Source organism: Ctenocephalides felis, unplaced genomic scaffold, assembly GCF_003426905.1.
Source record: "Ctenocephalides felis isolate EL2017-DRISC unplaced genomic scaffold, ASM342690v1 CF-g0.4_SCAFFOLD_03571, whole genome shotgun sequence".
In the NCBI taxonomy this organism is placed as follows: Eukaryota; Metazoa; Arthropoda; class Insecta; order Siphonaptera; family Pulicidae; genus Ctenocephalides; species Ctenocephalides felis.
Window position 1 is genome coordinate 24,346,294 of NW_020539725.1, and position 19,818 is coordinate 24,366,111.

The window sequence follows — 19,818 nt, forward strand, 5'->3', positions numbered from 1 at the left end:
TTAATGACAAAGAAATTGAAAAAAAATGTCAATGTTTTCTAGATCAAATAGAAACAGCTTTTAAAAGCCAACTTCAAATATGATCCTCTAGACTCAATATTAGACTATGATATTAATTATTTCTGTGAACGCATACAACATTTCTTACAAAATTGTCAAGAAACTTAAAACCTACATATACTAACAGAACATAAGAATAAATTTTTAAAAACATTCCACAATCTTCATATACTTTAACTGTAATAAAAAATTGAGATTGATTAGCTTTGTAAAAAAACCTAAAAAACCGATTTTTAATAGCTTTCAAACTTCTTTAAACATTTAAAATATTGTTTATTAAAGAATTATTATAAATAATATTTTTAATACCATTTATATATAGTTGCTTATTAGTTTTTCATTTCAGTTATATAGAATCAACGTATAAAATAATTTATTACATTCAATCCTTCAAGAACCTTTTTGAATAGCTATTTCCAGAATTTCTGATTCAATAAATTATTCAATTATAAATGCAATTCTAACGAAAAACTGCCGTATGATATATTGATATTGATAAAATATTTTAATAGAGCAAGAAGCTGTTCACTTGTCTATGATTAGCAATTCGCAAATGAATAAGGTATCAATCATTCTGCTATTGATTCTTCGGATTATCAGGAGTGGTCTAACATTTACAATATGAATCCCGACTAGTTTTAACTGGATTGTTGTGACGACAAAAATCGCAATTATAATAATAATGATAAACATTACCTTTTGATTTTTTTTTTAATTTATAATGTAATTTAGTAACAAATTGGAACGCATCTTATACTAAACGATCTAAATCAATAAAATCATTCTGTGAGATAAACAAATGTATATCACCAAATTTCCAGAATGTTTTTATTGCAATATTGTGATTATTATTTCAATCTTTATTTGTTATCACAGTGTGATTCATTCAAATTCCTTTTTATTTTTTCGTACAGCAGGATGTAATATCTGTAGGATTTTTGGATACTTCAATGTCATTTTCTATGGCTACTTCTAAATCTAGTCTGATTTTATTACTCGGTAAAGAATTCACTTGTTACATTCTCTAATAAATCAATCTATTTTGCTACGTGTTCCAACAACGGAATGTAAACAATTGCCTAATGTCAGAAAATTGTACGGTTATTTAACATTTAGTAAACGGTGTGAAGGGTATCTTCACACTAACCGCAAAAATTTAAAATATGGAGCGCAAATATTTATATACACTAATGTTTAGATATTATGAAACATAGATTATATATAAAACACTTGGTCAATTTAATATAAACGATGTTGTTTAGTTATTTCAAAATAGTTTTATACCCCTGCATCAAACCGACTACTGAAATATCCTGATGGTTTCAAGTTGTTATATTCTTCGCTTCCTGTTCTCGCAAAAGGAGATTTATGTGCGCATTTTATGATTGACTTACTTGAGTATGGCATAGATAAATAGGCATTCCAATAGATGATTTACTACTATAAGTTATCAATCATTTGATAATTGCAAGTAGATAGCTTATTCAGGTGACTAGTCTTCACATAAAATTTATTTAAAATTATGATAAATGTATTTATTTCTTATCAAATCAATGAATTATTTTCAGGTCCTTCAAATTAAACGTGATTTCATTTTCTAAATTATTTTTGAATAGCAATCAGAATTGGAGACTCCTATGTTGTATGCATGTATGTTGTGTTGATTTGACTTAATAATATATTTAATACTAGTCGGTCTTACAAATGTAAGCCAAACAGATGCCCTATCTCTCTGTGATGAATAATTATGACAATTTTTGTAATAAGGCGAATATTTAATAATGCAGCAATGCCAGATCATTTCGAAACATATTGCTCTATATCTATACTTCTAAGAAAAGCCGGGAAGCGGAATCAAACCCGGGAATTCTGATCCAGATCGAGTAGTTCTAGCCACTTACCTACGAACGAATCCTACGTAAAAAGTACTTCCTTATTTTAAACAGATTTACCAATGGAAAACTGGTAAGGTAATTTTCAAACCGCAGAAACTTGCGAATATAAAAAATGTCGCTCGACTCCAGTTTAAAGAGGCGAGAAAGAGATATCTCGGCTCATTTACTTCCACAAAATCATTATTAAACCAATTTGGACAATCGGCAGCCTCCAAATCAAAGGTCTTAAAAACTCAAAGATGATGCATTATTAAAAGAAATTGTAAATGCCCTAAAAATATTCCAATTCATAGAGAGAATCATCCAAAATCACCCAAACTCACTTGCCAGAGAACTCTGCCAGAACACTACCAGGGCTAGGTTGAAAAGATTGCTCATTTTACATTCTACACCAGCACACGAAATCACATAAATGAACTCATTCAGACAAGTACAAAAGCGTTCTCAAAGATCACCCAAACTAATTTACTGATATAACCACCAGAACAATACCAGGACCAGATAAAAAAAGATCATTCTACTTGAGATAAAAACCGAAAAGCTTCACTGGTTTTTAGGGATTAAATCCAAATTAAGCTGATACAATAAGTTACTTTTATAAAAAACTTTATTCAAACCAATTTGGTGCTATGGAATACAATTGTCGGACAGTGCTCATAAGACTAATATAGAAATAATACAGAATTCAGAACAAATTTTTGAAAATTGCCTCATGGGCGCCAAAATATAGCCCGAACTGGCTGATTCATCTCGACTTGAACACCTCAGATGATTTTTTATTATTAAAATCTGTTTTTTTTATAAAGTTTTACTTATAGCTCATCTTATCAGACAGTTGCAAAACTTATTGTCTAATAAAAAGCTTGATGCCAGTAACAAGCCATTGAATTACTTTTTGATTTATACAAACTCTTTCTAAAAAGTGTATATGTTCCCGCATGTCGATGGTACAATGATAATCTCTTTTACAAAGTAAATCTTTATATATTCTATACATTTAATTTGTTGTCTGAATATGTATAAACAATTTATGTTAAATGATTTGTAAATTTTAATTTTTTACATTTTTGCATAAAATGTGGAACCATACTAAATTGAATGAACTGATAAATAAGAAATAACAGTGATACATTTTCGATTGGCTACTATTTTTTTTTGTATTAGTTGTTTATGTATAACCCAAATTGTTGACACAGTCTTTAATAAATTATGGAGTTAATTTTTCGGCTGGTGAAAATATTTAGGTAAATCAATATTTCAATTACCTGGCCTTAATGTACTAAATGAAATCACATTAAATATTAAGTGAAATTCTAATAAATTACTTGTTCCATGTATCGATAAAGATCTAGTCATTTGGCAATTCGTCATGACTTACAAAAGACAGCGTGACATATGAGGCAACTCATGAAAATAAAATTACTTTGCCATTGACAAATTATTTTCTCAGTAGCCCATTATGCGAAGAACGGAGAAAATACCAAACAAAGTGTTCCAAGTATATTTAATCAATATAATGGAAGTTAAGAATACTCACTGTAACAAAATGATGTAATGAAACCCATTCGATTTGAAACTAAATTGAATTGAAATATAACGAATTTTCTATACAGTAAGAAGATGCGGTTAAAATCGATATATGAATTTACATCGGCTATAACTTTCTAATGTTTCTTATTAAGTAAATTTATGTATCAGTTTTGTGGTCACAATAGATGTTTATAGAGATATTTTACCGCATATTGGCCTGTTATCGCATGCTCTGATTGAATCTTTCAATTGAAGGTAAATGATAAATTTACAATTGATAAGGAGCCACATGAAATCAGAACTTTCACATAAACTCTTTCAATAAAGTTGTGTTAATCAATTTGAAGAGTAATAGAATTGCGTACAACCATAATATCTGCGGTTTGGTCTCATTTCAAATGATTTTCAAATTTATTCTAACATGTACAAAATATTAAAATAAATAGTTAAAGACGCAATAAATTTTCATTTTGAGTAGGTATTATGTAATTTTAAATTCGAACCTCAGCATGCATTTAGGCTCACCACAACGATATTATAGTATTTACCAAATTATATTCTTGCATTTCGTTATTTTACTATCGGATTCTACTTCATATTTAACTAAAATATTTTTAAACTGCTGAAACTTTTTTAGTGCGATCTTTAAGGAAATCCATCAAGGAACACCATTGGTCATATATAATTGTTAGAATTTCATTCATCTATTTTTTTAAGGCAATCCAACAAGCAATATATATAAACAATAGTAAAACTATTTTTTGAATAAGGCACTTCAATTTAGATTTAAAAATAGTCGATTTTGAGAAGTATTTCTTTATAAAAAAAACACTAAAGTGTGTTGGCAAGTTTCATCAAAAGTGGGCGAATTTAATGAGGATTGTGAAATAGTAAAATAGCTCACTTGCACTTAAAATTTTCTTGAAAACCTAATTTGAAAACATAATTTTCAAAATACTTGAGAAGAAATTATTTTTCTAATTGTTAACTTCCCGAAGGAGAAGTTTATGTTTTCATCAGAAAATCCGACTCACTAATTTTATGTTTTCTCGACGTTTCAAGCCATTCTGAATCGAATGAGACCAAATTTGGAAAAAGTATGTGTGTGTGTGCGTGTATGTGAACAGATTTTTTGTCGTAAATCGATGTTTTCTCAAAAACGGTTGGACCGATTTCAAAAATTTAAAAGCCAGTCGATGTATTTCGATGAGGCGTCAGCGTTTCTGAGTTTTGTGTGACGATCGGCCGAGCCGTTTCTTTGTAAATCACAGAAAAGTGAAAAATTTTTCATCCACGTTTTAGCCCGCAATTCTTAATCGATTTTGAAAATTCAAAAACCGTTCGAAAAATATTGGTTGGGAATCGTGCTGATTAGTTTTTGGTAAAGATCGCCCGAGCCGTTTTCTTGTAATAAAGATTAAAAAAAAAATCGACGATTATTATTATTATTTTTTTGGCGGTAGATACCATAGTCTTCTAGATCATACTAAAATATTACAGCCCTACGACAACTCGTTTAGCTTTAAAAATTCACCAAAGTTTGCAAAAATTAGTATATCGTTCTTTTGGCATTTGTCAGAATTAGACCTTTGATCGACGTCTTCTCAAAAACGCCTGAACCGATTTCAGAAATTTAAAAGCCATTTGATGTATCTTGATGAGGACTATCGTTTGTCAGTGTGAGACGATCTGCCAAACCGTTTCTTTGTAATTTGAAAAAAAGTGTTAAAATTTTCGTCCACATTTAAGCTCAAACTAACCAATCGATTTTAAAAAATCAAAAACTGTTCGAAAGATATTATTTGGGAATGATACTGATTAGTTTTAGGTGAAAATCTACCGAGCAGTTTTCTTGTAATTAACTGTTGAAAAAAAATTTAAGCCGATTTTTATGAAACTTTTTTTGGCGATATATATCATGGTCTTATAGAACTTACTGAAATATTACGGCCTTTATTTGTTAATATTACAATTAGAGGATTTACTTGGCATAACGATAGTAGTACTTGGTCTTAATGAACATACCTACTATTAAAGTCCTGCGGAAACTGATTCAATTATGTAAATTGTTGATTTTTGAAAATTTGCTTTTAGAAAATACTCCGAGTTACCGTGTTCGTTCGTTTTCAATTATGTGTAATAGATCCACTCTGAATACTTTTAATCGCTCATAAATTAATTTATTTTGTATTGATTAAGTCGATTATTAACACATATCGGGAAGTTCATGTAACTTGCCTCAAGGCAAAATACCAATACCAACTAGTTTCGTTATATAGTTATGATCAATAATATCACCCAATTTCGGCTTGACATTGAGCTCTATATAATTATGTGATATTTATAAAAGTGAAAACCTATTAGAAATATCATTTCTAAAAGTTATTATCGAAAATGGACAATATTTGTAGCATATTCACTATGATAAATATTATAAATAGCCTTTTTAAATAAAGAAAATTATTGGTTTAGTTTTAGTTCAATTTTCAATAAATTATTTGACTAAAAATTATAATTTATTAGTTAATAGGTCTCAGCTAAAACCATACAGCATTTTATAGAGTCTAGAGTTGCTCAATTTATTGTAATGTTCAATCGAATAGTATATTTACAGAACAAACCTATAATTCTTCATTAGCAATCGTACGATTCAAACATTCAATTAAACCCTGCAACCGTAATAAAAACCTTAACGATCCCCTCAAAAACAATCGTAATAACCCAACACGCATCAGAACTTAATTCCCTTACCTCTGGCACCATGATAAGACCCGGAGCTTTCGGAAACGTGTCCTGTATCGGCGTCGTGCCATTGGTCGCGCTCACAGCGCAATCCAAAGTGGTTGAATCGCCCGCAGTATCGGCCACTCGCACCCGAAAATCGTAATATCTTCCGCGTTCCAGCCTCCGCCTGAGCACGACATTCGCCTGACAGACGGAGTTATAACGCGTACAAGGCAGCGAATCCACCGAGAATGCGGAGGATGATGCTCCTTCTGAAAATAGAAATAGAAATAGAAATTTATATATAGGGGAGCCAGGGGTAAGTAGTGACAGGCGTTTTTCAACAGGATCTTAAAAAATATTTAAATTACTTCAGATAGTGGTGCATGGCATCGTGCCTTAACACAAATTGCTGAAACTTCCCGTACCACAATTAAATATTTGAGCAAAAAAAATAATAATCAATAAATATTGATCAATGATCAATAACAATTGTTTTAAATATTTTCAAAGAGAGAATTATAATTTCTATATATTTATTCGTTCATATACAGTGACCAAATTGTTCTTTATTCAAACCAATTTGGTGTTATGGTATACAATTGTGGGGCAGTGTTCACAAGACCAATATAGAAATTATACAGAAATTTCAAAACACATTTTTGAAAATTGCCTTAGGAGCTCCAAAATATGTTCCCAACTGGTTGATTCATGCCGACACGAATACACCTACTATAAATGAAGTAATAACAAAAACAGCACAGAAGTATAGAAACAAGCTAATCAATCACCCAAATACATTAGCAAACTCATTGATAACAGAGAACTATCGAAGAAGATTGAAAAGAAAAGCGCCACTAGATTTGAGCCAACAACTCTCCTGAGAAAAAAATGGAAATAACTTAATCATTATTTATAAGAAATTATTTAATAAGTAAATATTGTGAATTTTATATCGAAAAAACAACTACTGAGTTGTTTTTTCCAACATGTCAAAGTAGTATACAATGTACCTTTTTGGCGGACTATTGTAAATCCATTAAATTTACTGAATGTCCTATACTGGACAGTTGTAAATAAAAGAGTTAATAAAAAAATATATATATACAGTGACGATCTTATCACTCAAAACACTTGAAGTTTACATTAAGAATAAATCCTGAATGAATCCATCTGAGGATATATTTCTTACATGTAGAATAACGCATATCAAATATAAACAATTTTAAGTTTTGGGTATTTTTGAAAATTTTGAAAATTTTTTTCTGAAGATTTTGAATTTTTTTAACCATATAAGTGAACTGTAATAATTATAAATCTTGGTACGAAACCCAAAAAATATAACAATTTTTTTTCTTATCTTCAAAATATCTATAAAATACCTGATAATTTGATGTGCATATGTCTAATGATCAATTTAGACCGAAATGGCATTTTTTTACATTTTTCTCTGTATCTCCGAAACCGCTAGACTTGCCTACCCAAAAATTTAATCAATTGTTCATTTCGTCAATACAACGCTCCGTTACCTCAAAAACTGGATTACCAATTTTAGCACTTTTTGTCCCGTATCTTCGAAACGGCTAGCCCTGTCTTGGCCAAAAACTAATCAGCACGTCTCCCCATCAGTAGGAATGGAATGTTTTTTGAATACATAATTCAAATCGGTTGATCCATGCGCCCGAAATCGTGGACGAAAAATTGTATCCATACATACATTCACACATACATCCATTTTTTCTATGCCACAATGTTCAGAAACTTTTAAAACGTGAAGATATCCTCTAACTTTAACTTAATTAATAATGAAATAGACATTCACAACACATCACCTAATCAAATAATCTCCATCTGCACAAGTTAATCTTTTTATTTTCTTTCAAATATCTTATTATTTTCTGTTTATAAATATTATTGTTACATTCTGCATTGTATGAAATTTTATCTTAGCATTTTATGTTACTAACTATATATTGTAATTTTGTGTATATTTTAATTGTTATTCATTATGTCAAATAATTGTATTTTTGAGTCCTCTTGGAGAAATCTGTGGGCTATATATTTAAATAAATAAATAAATAAATAAAAATAAATAAGATATGCAAAGATTGTAATTTTCGATTATTTTGCGATAACTATAACTCACTCTACGGGAAGTTAATATTTCTGTTTCTCGATTGGACATGTAAACCGTCCTGCATAATATTTTCATCGCAGATCGACACAGTAAACAGAACAGTGCAGGTGTGTTATATTTGACTGGTTATATAAAATTATACTATCATAAAATTTAGGTTTGCGTTATTACTATCGACTAATTTTAAATTTTATATATCTTATTGCGTTTCAAATTTATCAATCTTTCAACTTTCGTGTTATCATAATCAATTTTACTTATTTGTGATGATTTTGGTATAAGTGGTTCAGTATCAATCAAATGCTCATAATTTTAAAGTTAAATTAGGAATCTACCAAGATTTTATGCGAAACAAAAGGATTTGGGTACGTTAGCTATTATGGGATCATTTTTCGGTTTTAATTTTTCTACTCAATATTTTCAATAATAAAATCATCAAGTATTTTACCATTTTACAATTCTTAAATTTATTCGGTAAAACTTGCCGACACATTTTAGTATGTTTTTTAAAGAAGGGCCTCTCAAAGTCGATCGATCATAAAAAATTTGAATTCATGGTTCAACAAAAAGTCTTAAAAACTTAAAGCAAATGTACTATTTTTTATTCTGGCCCTAGAAATGTTACGATTCCAAAGTTTAAATGAATAACATAAATAAAAGTTAACAACAATAACCGAAGAGTGGTCATAATTTCAACAAAGCTCTAGCTTAAAAGCTCATAATTTCCAATCAAAAAACATAATTTTTGTCTAAATTTTTCCGGGACAGTTAAGGTCCATAATATCACCCTGTTTCGGTTTGACGTCAAGGTCTGAGGCACCCTGTATATTTTGATAACAATTCTTGTAGCTGCTTTTATCATTAACATAAATTTTACTAGAAACCAAATTACCACAAAGGACGAACACAAATCAATATAAAGTGTTTTCTCGATTTAACATAACTGGTAAAGTCTGTAGTAGCATATTATATATAAGATACTATCAATATCAAAAATTTCATATTTTGTTAAAATAACTTTTTTTTGATAATTTTAAGAGACTATAAATCTTTCGATCATCAAGTCAATGACTTCAATATATGTGCTTCTGGTCGTTATTTCACATCCAAAAGAAAGAGTTGGAAATAAATTTGATATTATATTACCTAAGAGTTCGAAGTGAAGTGGATAATCAAATTCGTCATCTGATGCCCTCAAACGATAAATGACAGTGCCGACCGCTGTGTCCGAAGGTACAAGAACTGTCCGCATTCTGGTTGCCGGATCGAAAACTGGTGCGGCTGCCAGCGAGCGGCCTGCTTGTTCGACCAGGAGCAGCCATAGCAGCAGCCAGCCGCCGGAGAGCGATCGCGACATCTGAAAAAAAAAAAAGTAAATATTTCATTCTGGAACATTTTGGAATAGTTATTAATAAATCAATATAGTCACTTATAGTTGGAGTTTGAAATAGTCATTTATTATTCATTACAGTTTCTATTAGAAAAATCGAAAAAAAAAATGGTTCAAATCATAATTTTTTTTGAGGCATTTCTTGTGTGAAATATCTTAGTTCAAATATTTAGTTTTTTTTTATAAAAATTAGATATTTTTGGCGAATTAGAATTGTTTGAAAAGTTTTAAATGTTTGTAATTTTGATTAAGAAAAATATTTAGATAAAAACAACAACCATTTTTTTTTATTTTCTAGCGTACAAAGAAGATAAATCTATTAATATTGATACTACTGCTACTAAATTGAAAAATATCATATGTTATATAATATATATCATCAGGGGCGGCCCTGGGGTACTCAGCGCTCGCATGCCAATTTTTTTCTAGCGCCCCCCCTATTATTTTAACTTTTTGAAAAGTTTGTCATTAGAATCATATAAACATTTCCGTTCATAGCAAAAAAATTCTAGCCTCTCATTTTTAATTCAATATTTCATTATTTAAAATAACTAGAATTGCAACGTAAACTTCTCCTAATGCGCCGATGTGTATGTAGTCATCTATAGTTTCCAATCGTGTATCAGATTGTTGTTTTGAAGTTAAATTAAAAAAATATTATCTAAGATTAGTAAAAGATGCAAACAAATTATATATTTTTAATGATATTGAAAGAACTATATTATAAATTTTATATTCGAATTTCGTTTTGGCGCCCCCTAAGGCGTGCGCATTTTTTGCATGCATCGCATTCAAGGTAGGACCGGCCCTGTATATCATGGCGATCCCAAACTATTTAGTTTGTTGATAGAAAACAAATAGTTCAATCAAATTAGACTATTATAATTCTTTTTATTTATTGTTTGAACAGCAATCAGAACTACTTTAACCTTACATGTGGTGCTATAAGTTGTTTGTTAAAGGTTTATAACCTAATGTTTCAAGGGAGGCAACTTACTATGTTGCTATGACGTATGGCTCTTACGTCTAATAGTTTTCATATGATTAAATGCTAAAGCCAAGTAAACGAAGGGCAATTTCCCCTTTCAAATTACAAGAACAGAAATTTGATATCAAAGCTAGGAACCCGGAACTAGATAGTGCTAGCCATAGATAAACGAGTATAAATGATGCTAGCCATTAGTATTATAAAATTAATAATCAATTATACTCTATTTAGTTTATTTTGTTATAGGTAGTTATATAAGTAATTAAACAATTATAGTAGAATCTCACTAATCCGACATTTAGATAGACCGACACTTCCAGTAATCTGACACCGTCGCAACTCATGCGCTGAACATTTTTTTGGGAATTTATTTCTAATGACTTGATAAAAATTAAGACTTTTTTACTATAATCCAGTATCAAAACATTCCAGTAATCCGATATCCTTCGGTTTTTAATAGTGTCGGATTAGCGAGATTCTACTGTGTATGTTTATGCAAAACTCAAAATTAGCTAAAAAAGTAGACATAAAAAATCTATATAATTGTACATTGAAAGTGAAGTGAGTTTTCAAAATTTCAATATTGTGACGAAATCCAAAAATAAGTATTGCATAGTGCCTTAAGGCAAATTGCTGGAACTTCCCGTACCGTAACGAAATGTTCGAGGAATATTAAATGCTATCAATTAGATTATTATAAACAATGTTACATTATCTAATATTTATTCATAGGAATTATAAAACTGAATTACAAAGTTAAAATTATTTATTTAAAGTCAAATCTCTTTGCTCTGCACTCTTTGCTCTGCATATCCGTAACGGCTGGACCTGCCTTTGCCAAAAACTAATCACCACATCTCCCTATCAATAGGAATCGAAAGTTTTTTGAACGTAGACGAAAAAATGCTGACATACAAAACACACACACATCCATTTTTTCTGAGATATGCCAAAATGTTCAGAAACCTTCAAAACGTGAAGATATGCAAAAAATTTCATTTTCGATTTTCAGCTCATTACTATAACTACCCTAAGGAAGTTAAAAAGGTCATGTAAACTATTAAAATATCCTTAATAAAGTATTATAAAAAATACACATATTAATAGTTATGTACGAAATAGGGAAATTCTGCTTGAAAAGTGGAATAATTTGTTTAAAGTATGGAACTAAGTTTGCCAGTAAATCCAAAAATTAGATAAGAAAAGTTGTCAAACCATTTAAATATTCATAAAACTCAATTTATTGTGCGTATGTCAATGTTTATTTTCGACTTTTTTCTGTGTTACTCTGGAACCTTTAGACTTGCATTTAAAACTAATTGACACCTCGCGAAGTATATATGAATCGCATGTTTTTTGATCATTTCAAATCGGGTGTGTATTTGAACATGAAAGTAATTTTCTTGAAAATGTTTTTCGACCAGTTTGTCAATGTCGCGCGGTCGCATACAGTTTTATTGCTTTAATTGGCAATTTGATGTTCCTTCACAACAAATGTCATACAATCGAAGGAAATTGGCATCTCCGACATTTCTTGTTATCGAAAACATATCGAGATATTGGCGATTGGCTAAGAAATGAAAACGGGTTCTTAATTCATCGCAAACAAGTAATGCTACTTTAAAGGACTTATAGTACGTGAAATATTGAAGAGAAAACTGTAGTTAAACCTTCTAAAAAGACATACTATTATTGATCAACTTTCCAACTAATAAAATATTGTGTGATATAAATATATATTTTAATTTTTTGAAAATTGCATATAATATAACAAACCTAATTTTGACTTTCATTTTATTTTCAAATTTTCTTTAATATATTTGCATATGTATTTCATTTCTGTGTGTTTTGCCATTTATTAATTATTTAAGAATTTCTTTGAAAAGAATGACAAGAGCATTTTAATATTGATTTGTGACTTCTGTATTTATTGGATAACATCTAATAGAAGATTATAAATTCTCTTTATAGTAACAATTTTATGCATGAATATATTGACCGTCAGAATGTGCAGAACAACTTATACAAATAGTACCTGCTCTATATTATATCACAAATACCTACTTCTTTCTTAGTAAATATATTTGTATGATCAATATAAATCAGTTTATCTAGAGCAAAAATGCAATATTTTTTAATAGTGATACTCCATAGAATAACCGAAAATGAGATCTAAAATATTTCTAAAATTAATTTTCAAAAGATTCAACCATGTATAGCTTTTCTGAAGAGTCGACCAGTAAGATTATTCAATAAGATTAGAAATGGAATCCTTGAGGAATGCAATGATATCTATTCGTTCAGAAGAAATTATTCAAGCTACGTATGTGAAATGCATGTACGCGTTTGCCTTAATGATACTAAGTAGAATTCTCAACTGATTACAGTTATTCTACAGATCTATTTAGAAAATCTCAATCAGATATAAGATTGCGAACCATAATTCTCAGCTTATAAAATAAATGAAAGAGATGCATTCTATTGGGCGTAGAAAAGTCAACAGGTCATACTTATAATTAAAACACATCATTAATCACGTCAGCAAGTTTTTAAGAATTTTTGGACCCCTGTCCCCCTTGGTGATAAATAGTGATATTCAAAATTACTCCCCCTCCCCCATCAAGCATCAAATGTATTTTTAGTTACGTGAAAAAACTAACATGTTTGAATTTTTTTTTGAAAATGTTTGAATTAAAAAAAAATAGTTAAAAAACAAATACACGTGAGATCTTACTATACCCCTCCCTCTCCCACGTGGTATTTCGTGATTTTTTGCCAAACCTCCCATCCCCCTAAAAATCTCACGTGATTAATGGACGCTCCCTCACCTATTGTTATTTACTTTAACTTTTATAGAAAATGGGCCTACAAAATCTATTTGGAGAGTTTCTAAAATTGGAGTTAGAGATAAATAGTAAAATACAAGAAATGGAAAAAAATAAACATGAAAAAATTATAAATAGACAGCAAAACTAAATTCTAAATAAAACATATTTAAATCTATGGTGCTGAAAAAGTATTTAAGCATGCCTTCTATAAAATAGCAATATCATCAAAGAAACTTTGAAGAGAACCAAGGTGTTACAAAACTAGCATAAAAAATTAGTTAATATTATAGATACCTCTCATTTCCGCCTGATATATTATTTAATAATTTGAGATGTTTGTTCAGAAGCATCAATGTCGACTTTGCAATAAAATGAACAAGAAACAATTATCGATTTTTAAGATCCGATATAGTCATAGGATATGTAATAATTAAAGAAAATCAAATATAAATTTCAAATTCCTTTCGACGCATTTATATTTACCTTTGTCTTTATCTTAATTGTCTACCACTTGCAAAAGTGGTGTTGTTTGTACAAGAATCTTTATTGTAATGTTTTCTCTAGGATTATCTTGATGTATAATTATGCATTCGCAATATCCTCGATAATCGCTCGTGCTAGGTGCACTGTGAACTACAGTGTTCGAAAACGATTTCTGATAACGATATCAATTATAAAAAGATTGTATTTTTGGACTTTTGTGCCTTGCCCTGCTCTACATATATACTTTTTATTAAATTTACTTTAATTCATCGAATGTTACTTGAAACTTTTCAATAAGCAGGTCAAAGAAGAAATACTCAATTCATTTTCTATCTCTCCTCGCAGAAATTTGAAAATTCTGTATAAGCTCAGTAGTATTATTTACAATTATACACAAAATCCAGAATCCAAAAAAAATCTGAAAAACTTGAAACGCAATCAATAAGTCGAAAGACCAAAAAAGACTTGGATTGGACTATACCATGTTTTCTATAGAAAGTGTATAAAACTTCTAGTTTGATTGTATTGACAAAATATAGACAAACTAATGGGGTTCATCATTTTTATGATACTTCATTGTATAAAGCATTCAAACAACAAATCCTTATACACTTAAAGTATTGATATTTTTGATTCTCTAGAAATTGTTTAGAATATACCTTACTTAGCAAAACAACGTTTGTCGGGTCAGCTAGTATATATATATATAAATTTCTCACAAATTTAATTTCTTTTATTATTAAAAATGTTTCATTGTTCAAAGTATGCAACCCCTGTATCAGCAATAGTATTTACAGTATCGCCGTAGAAAATTATATGATAAGGAAGACCGTGTGTTGTGTGTACATAACTGAAAAGAATCTAGGTAACATTTTACAAAGTAGCTTGTTGTTGGGAAAAACTTAATATAATTAGATTTTAAATATAGACGATGGAAACGTTTGCTTTGAATGCCTACTTAATTTCATTGTTGTAAAAATGTTAGCGTTTCATTAAAGAATTCAGCATGCATTGCCTATTACGAGCAAAAACAGGAAAATACACTACACTGTAGACGGAGGAGTTTCACTTATTATTGATTCTGCAATTTTATTCTGATAAAACAGATTCAAATTCTTCATAAACATTATTTTTTAAATAAAAATAATAGAAATTAAATGATAAGTTTTATCCTAAGCTAGAATTTTTAGTCAGTCAAATTTATTTGCACCAGTGGAATCAGGCTGAAGTCATTTCCAGCATCAGTCAGCGTGATTTTAGAGTAAAAAATACTATCCTTGCTAATTTTATGTCAAATTATCACTGAGTAAGTCTTTTAAACGTAGATTCAGTATTTACTTCCATAATAACTGAGTAGGAAAAACAGGGATAATTAATTATAACTGATAGATGTATGTAATTTTAAACTGAAAAAATGACTACTGATGTATGATATTATGGTTTAAAAAAGTATGCACTATTGATATAATTTTTGTGGCACACACATGAATTTTAGTAAAATGGATCGAAATATATGCAACATAACCTTTTACAATACAACAAAAATTTAATGATCTATTTTATTAAACAATTGATAAAATGTATGACTATTTAACACTAACCCATACCAAAAAACAATCAAATTTTAGCTCAATCTCTAAGATTTTAGTCATAGCTGCTCGATTTCGATAAAAGTTTTAATTATAACACAGCTGTATGAGCAAGCTGCCCCAATATTTGTTACAAAAAATATTTTGAGATTTTACAATTATTATAAATAAAAATGCATATAAAAATTAAATATTACATTTCTGAAAAACTAGAAACCACAAAGACAAATTAAAATTATAAATAATTTAACTCATTGTCAGAGTGAAATTTTCATATCAATGAAATATTGAAGCAAAAGTCGACACACTGGATGTCGTCTAATGGCGACACTCGTACATACAGGTCGTAAAGAGGATGTCGACTATAGACGACGCTCGAAGCAAAAGGGATAAATTATTTTAGCTTAAGTACAATAAATGTCGGTTTCGAGAATTTTCTCTAATAAAGTATATTATTAGTATTAGTATTTGGATTATCCCAATACATTTCATTATGCAGCAATTAGCAAATATTAGGTATGCCAAATTGTTGAAGTTAACTAAACTAATGAATAAAATAATTCGTGGTACATGAAAATATCTTTTATAATGTGTCATACAAAGTTAGTATCATTTCCATTAGGTCCTTTACCTTTGCATTATATTAAATAATAATTTCGCTGAAGAGATTAAGCAAGAAATTACTAAGAACAAATGAGGTGTAATGAAAGGGCGATTAACAACGTCATAAGTTGAATTTGCAATTGTTATAACGAGCGAATTAGAAAATTTATTTAGCAATTCTGCAACTATATTATTTATAACAGTCAACATGTTGACATACGTTCTAATAAACGTTCATTTCTAGTAGTGTCTAAGCCTAAGTATTAAAATTAGTACCTAGAAAATAAAATCATGGTAAAAGTCATTCGATTGTGCAAGGATACAACATATAGTATATTAGCCGAGAGATCATTGCCCTGTAATATTAGTAAACATATATAATAAATGTGGTTTTAGAATTTCTTTGGATAGTTTTAACTTTCAAATAGAGATTTTTACTGTATCGCACAAAGATCCTTATTGGCAAAGGTTTGTCCGTCTTTCTAAATATTGCACTATAGGATAAAATGTTTATAGGGAAAGTTATTTTGTCCATAGAATTCGAACAAGATGATATATAAGGAAAGGACGTACTGAGTTGTAATTTTTATGTAGGCTGTTCACAAATAAATTGTTTGGTTCTCTTTAGGATCTCAGCACTTGCATCATGAGCCCAAAAGGAACTTGCTAAACATCGTAACCAACCTTCCTAAGACTCAAAACCTAAAAAGAGGTATTTGCAAAATTGCAATAAACGCTAGTCTCTTCTTCTTACTGGTAGGTCCTTTGGTCTGTTTTTAAAAGTAGTTAGAGTCAATTCAAGTTAAATTAAAAACCAACCGCATTTGAACTACCCCTTGCAAAATAGTACCATATCATTTTGTCCACTGTATAAGTGTGATATTTTTTCTTAAAGTCAACAAAAATGAGAAACTAATCAAAATTCCACCAGACACTTGATCATTGCAATAAAATTGATCATCATCGCTAGTATTGTCATAAGCTCATTGATTTCAATAGAAATAATTACAAAAAATTATGAATAAGGCCCCAAAAAACTCGTGAAAACGATGCTCAAAATGAACTTTTGAACCCTGGATATACGTTTGAACTAATTACTACGACAATGACGCTCAACATCTGACAGGATTATGATTATGGCTTTCTTATTATTATACATTCAAGGAAACTTTAGTGAAACTAGCAAATTTTATATAAAAAGCACTGTGTCATTTTGTCCACATGTAACTGTATATTTTGTACTCCGCAATCGTTTTAGTGAAAACGTATCTTAAAATATTTATGAGCATTTTAATAAAATTCATTGTCAATACTTTTTGTGTGGTGAAGGGTTGAGTCATTTTTTCGTAACGACAAAATTGGAAATCGTTTTTGTAATAGTATAAAAAATCATTTTGAAAAGATCAATTCATAGTTTTAAATGCTCTAATAATAAGTAAGGTAGAAAAATACTATGAGAATATATAGTTTTGAAAAATAGACTCTACTATTTTTAAAATAAGATTAGAGGATTGTTTTCATCTTTAACAATTCTCTTTAGGATTTCATAACATTTAGTTATTAGTAAATAACAATCGAGAATAAAATGAAGGTTACGATCTCTATACGAGAACAATTATCGAAGACCTTTAAAGAAAAGCACTTTGCCATAAATCAAGTTTCCGATAGAGTAAAAGCATTTAGTTACAATAAATTTATAGCATCTATGAAAATTTGTAATTTTTATTTCACGAAATAAAACTACTTCTGAGGTAAAATCGATTTCAAGTGACCCGCAAAAATGGCGATAAAACTTATTTTAGAACGCTTCGTATAACAATAAAGTTCTAACAATCTTTCATTTTGAGCGGACGCGGTTTTATATAGACGTGATAGGAAACTGGGGTTTAAAATTCTATTCTGAATGCATAAAGCAAGAGTTGTTCAATAGTTTACTCATTTTTAATTTGCGATAAATTTTTTTAGCAGCAATCAGAACTTTTAGATGTTCTTCAACTATAAGGCATATCATCGAATAACGCAATTAACTGAAAAATAGTTTTGATTTATTTTTAAGTGATTATTTTTATTATAGGAAATATTTTAAATATAAAGGGTATGGGCGCATTGCCATACAGAATCGGCCCCACCCTGGTATTTAAATAATTTATACGCCATTTTATAGGTCTATTTGATAAAAACCGATATACCAATTTTCAACTTTGTACCTCACCTTATGGCCGAGATATCATTGAAAATGTGCCAAAGTGGCCCCTGCTTTCAAACTCACTTTTTGGCGTAAACCATAAAAGATATCGAAAAAATTTTTACGTGATTCTACTCACATTGACTCAGACCACATTATGTAGAACAATCGATTCCAAAAAATCGTTTACTATTAGCTGAAAAAGACAAAATAATTTTTCAATTGATTATTTCGGGTAGTGCATTTATTTGACCACTTTCTAATTAGCGTTATTCGAAAGCCTATTGTTTTTTCTTTGAGTACTGCAAATATTGTTCAAATCAATTTAGTGGAACACATTGGAAAATTGAAAAAACAGAGCCAGTACACCCTCGCGTAACGCTAATAGTACCCTGCAATTGCTAGAGTTCGTTCGGACGCAAAGCAATGCGCGATGCGCCGAAACGATTCTTAAGATTCTGAATGCGAAAATATTTATTTTGTAGTTATATGATAGCATACATATGGAATAATGATATAATGAAACATTGTAGTTTCAACAAACCCAAAAAACTTTTTTTTGAATGATGTTGTACATTGTAATAAAGCCCTTATTGTGACCATTCTTATCAGTACTACAATTCACAGTCATTGATGTAAATATATACATCTAATAAAATATAACTGAATGTATATTTGTATAGTTTGCTATGAAAAATAATTAAAAAAAAATGATTTAGAAGCTTTTATATAGTACTTCAGTAATTTACAAAAATTATTACTGAAAGTATTCTAATAATCATTATTTTTATAAATAAAATATATTAATTAATTTATTTCGAAAATATATTATTTACTATAATATGTCTTTTATGTCGTTTATGCGAAAGATCGTGTTTTTTTTAACTAATTTGTATTAGCTAATTCGCATCTACTTATAATATAGTCCATTATTTAAATGCATTAATTTCAGTATATATTTTTAACTTTCCGTATGGTAAGTTATTGTAATCGTTCAAAAATCGCAATCGAAAATTTTGCACATATTCACGTTTCGAACGTTTCTGAACATTTTTGGAATACAATAGAAAAATTTATATGTGAGTCTGTGTATTTGTGTTATATTTGGGTATGAATGATGTAATGAACATTCGATTGCTTTTGATGAGGAGACGTACTGATTAGTTTTTTAACAAATACAAGTCGGAGATACGGAGCAAAGATAGAAACCGAGTTTTTAAAAAGAACGAAAAATCCGATTTAAATGATTCAAAAAAACTTTTGCTTTTTAGACGACAAGATTGTTTTTCAAAAAAAAACATATTTTTTGTAATTCTCAAAAATTATTATCGAAAATAATTCGAATCAAATACATAATTTTAAATTTTGCCATTCAGTTTATGCAATTCTTAGATAATATTCTTCAT

The 19,818-nt window shown here is 29.3% G+C and overlaps 1 protein-coding gene across 1 annotated transcript in view; it reads right to left on the reverse strand.

Annotated features, from left to right (window-relative positions):
- LOC113385831 (cadherin-86C-like) overlaps positions 1-19,818 on the reverse strand; it is a 93,543-nt gene that overhangs the window by 31,220 nt on the left and 42,505 nt on the right. Inside the window, 2 exon segments of the mRNA XM_026623661.1 lie at positions 6,237-6,481; positions 9,493-9,703. Of these exon segments, the coding sequence (XP_026479446.1) occupies positions 6,237-6,481; positions 9,493-9,703 (456 nt within the window).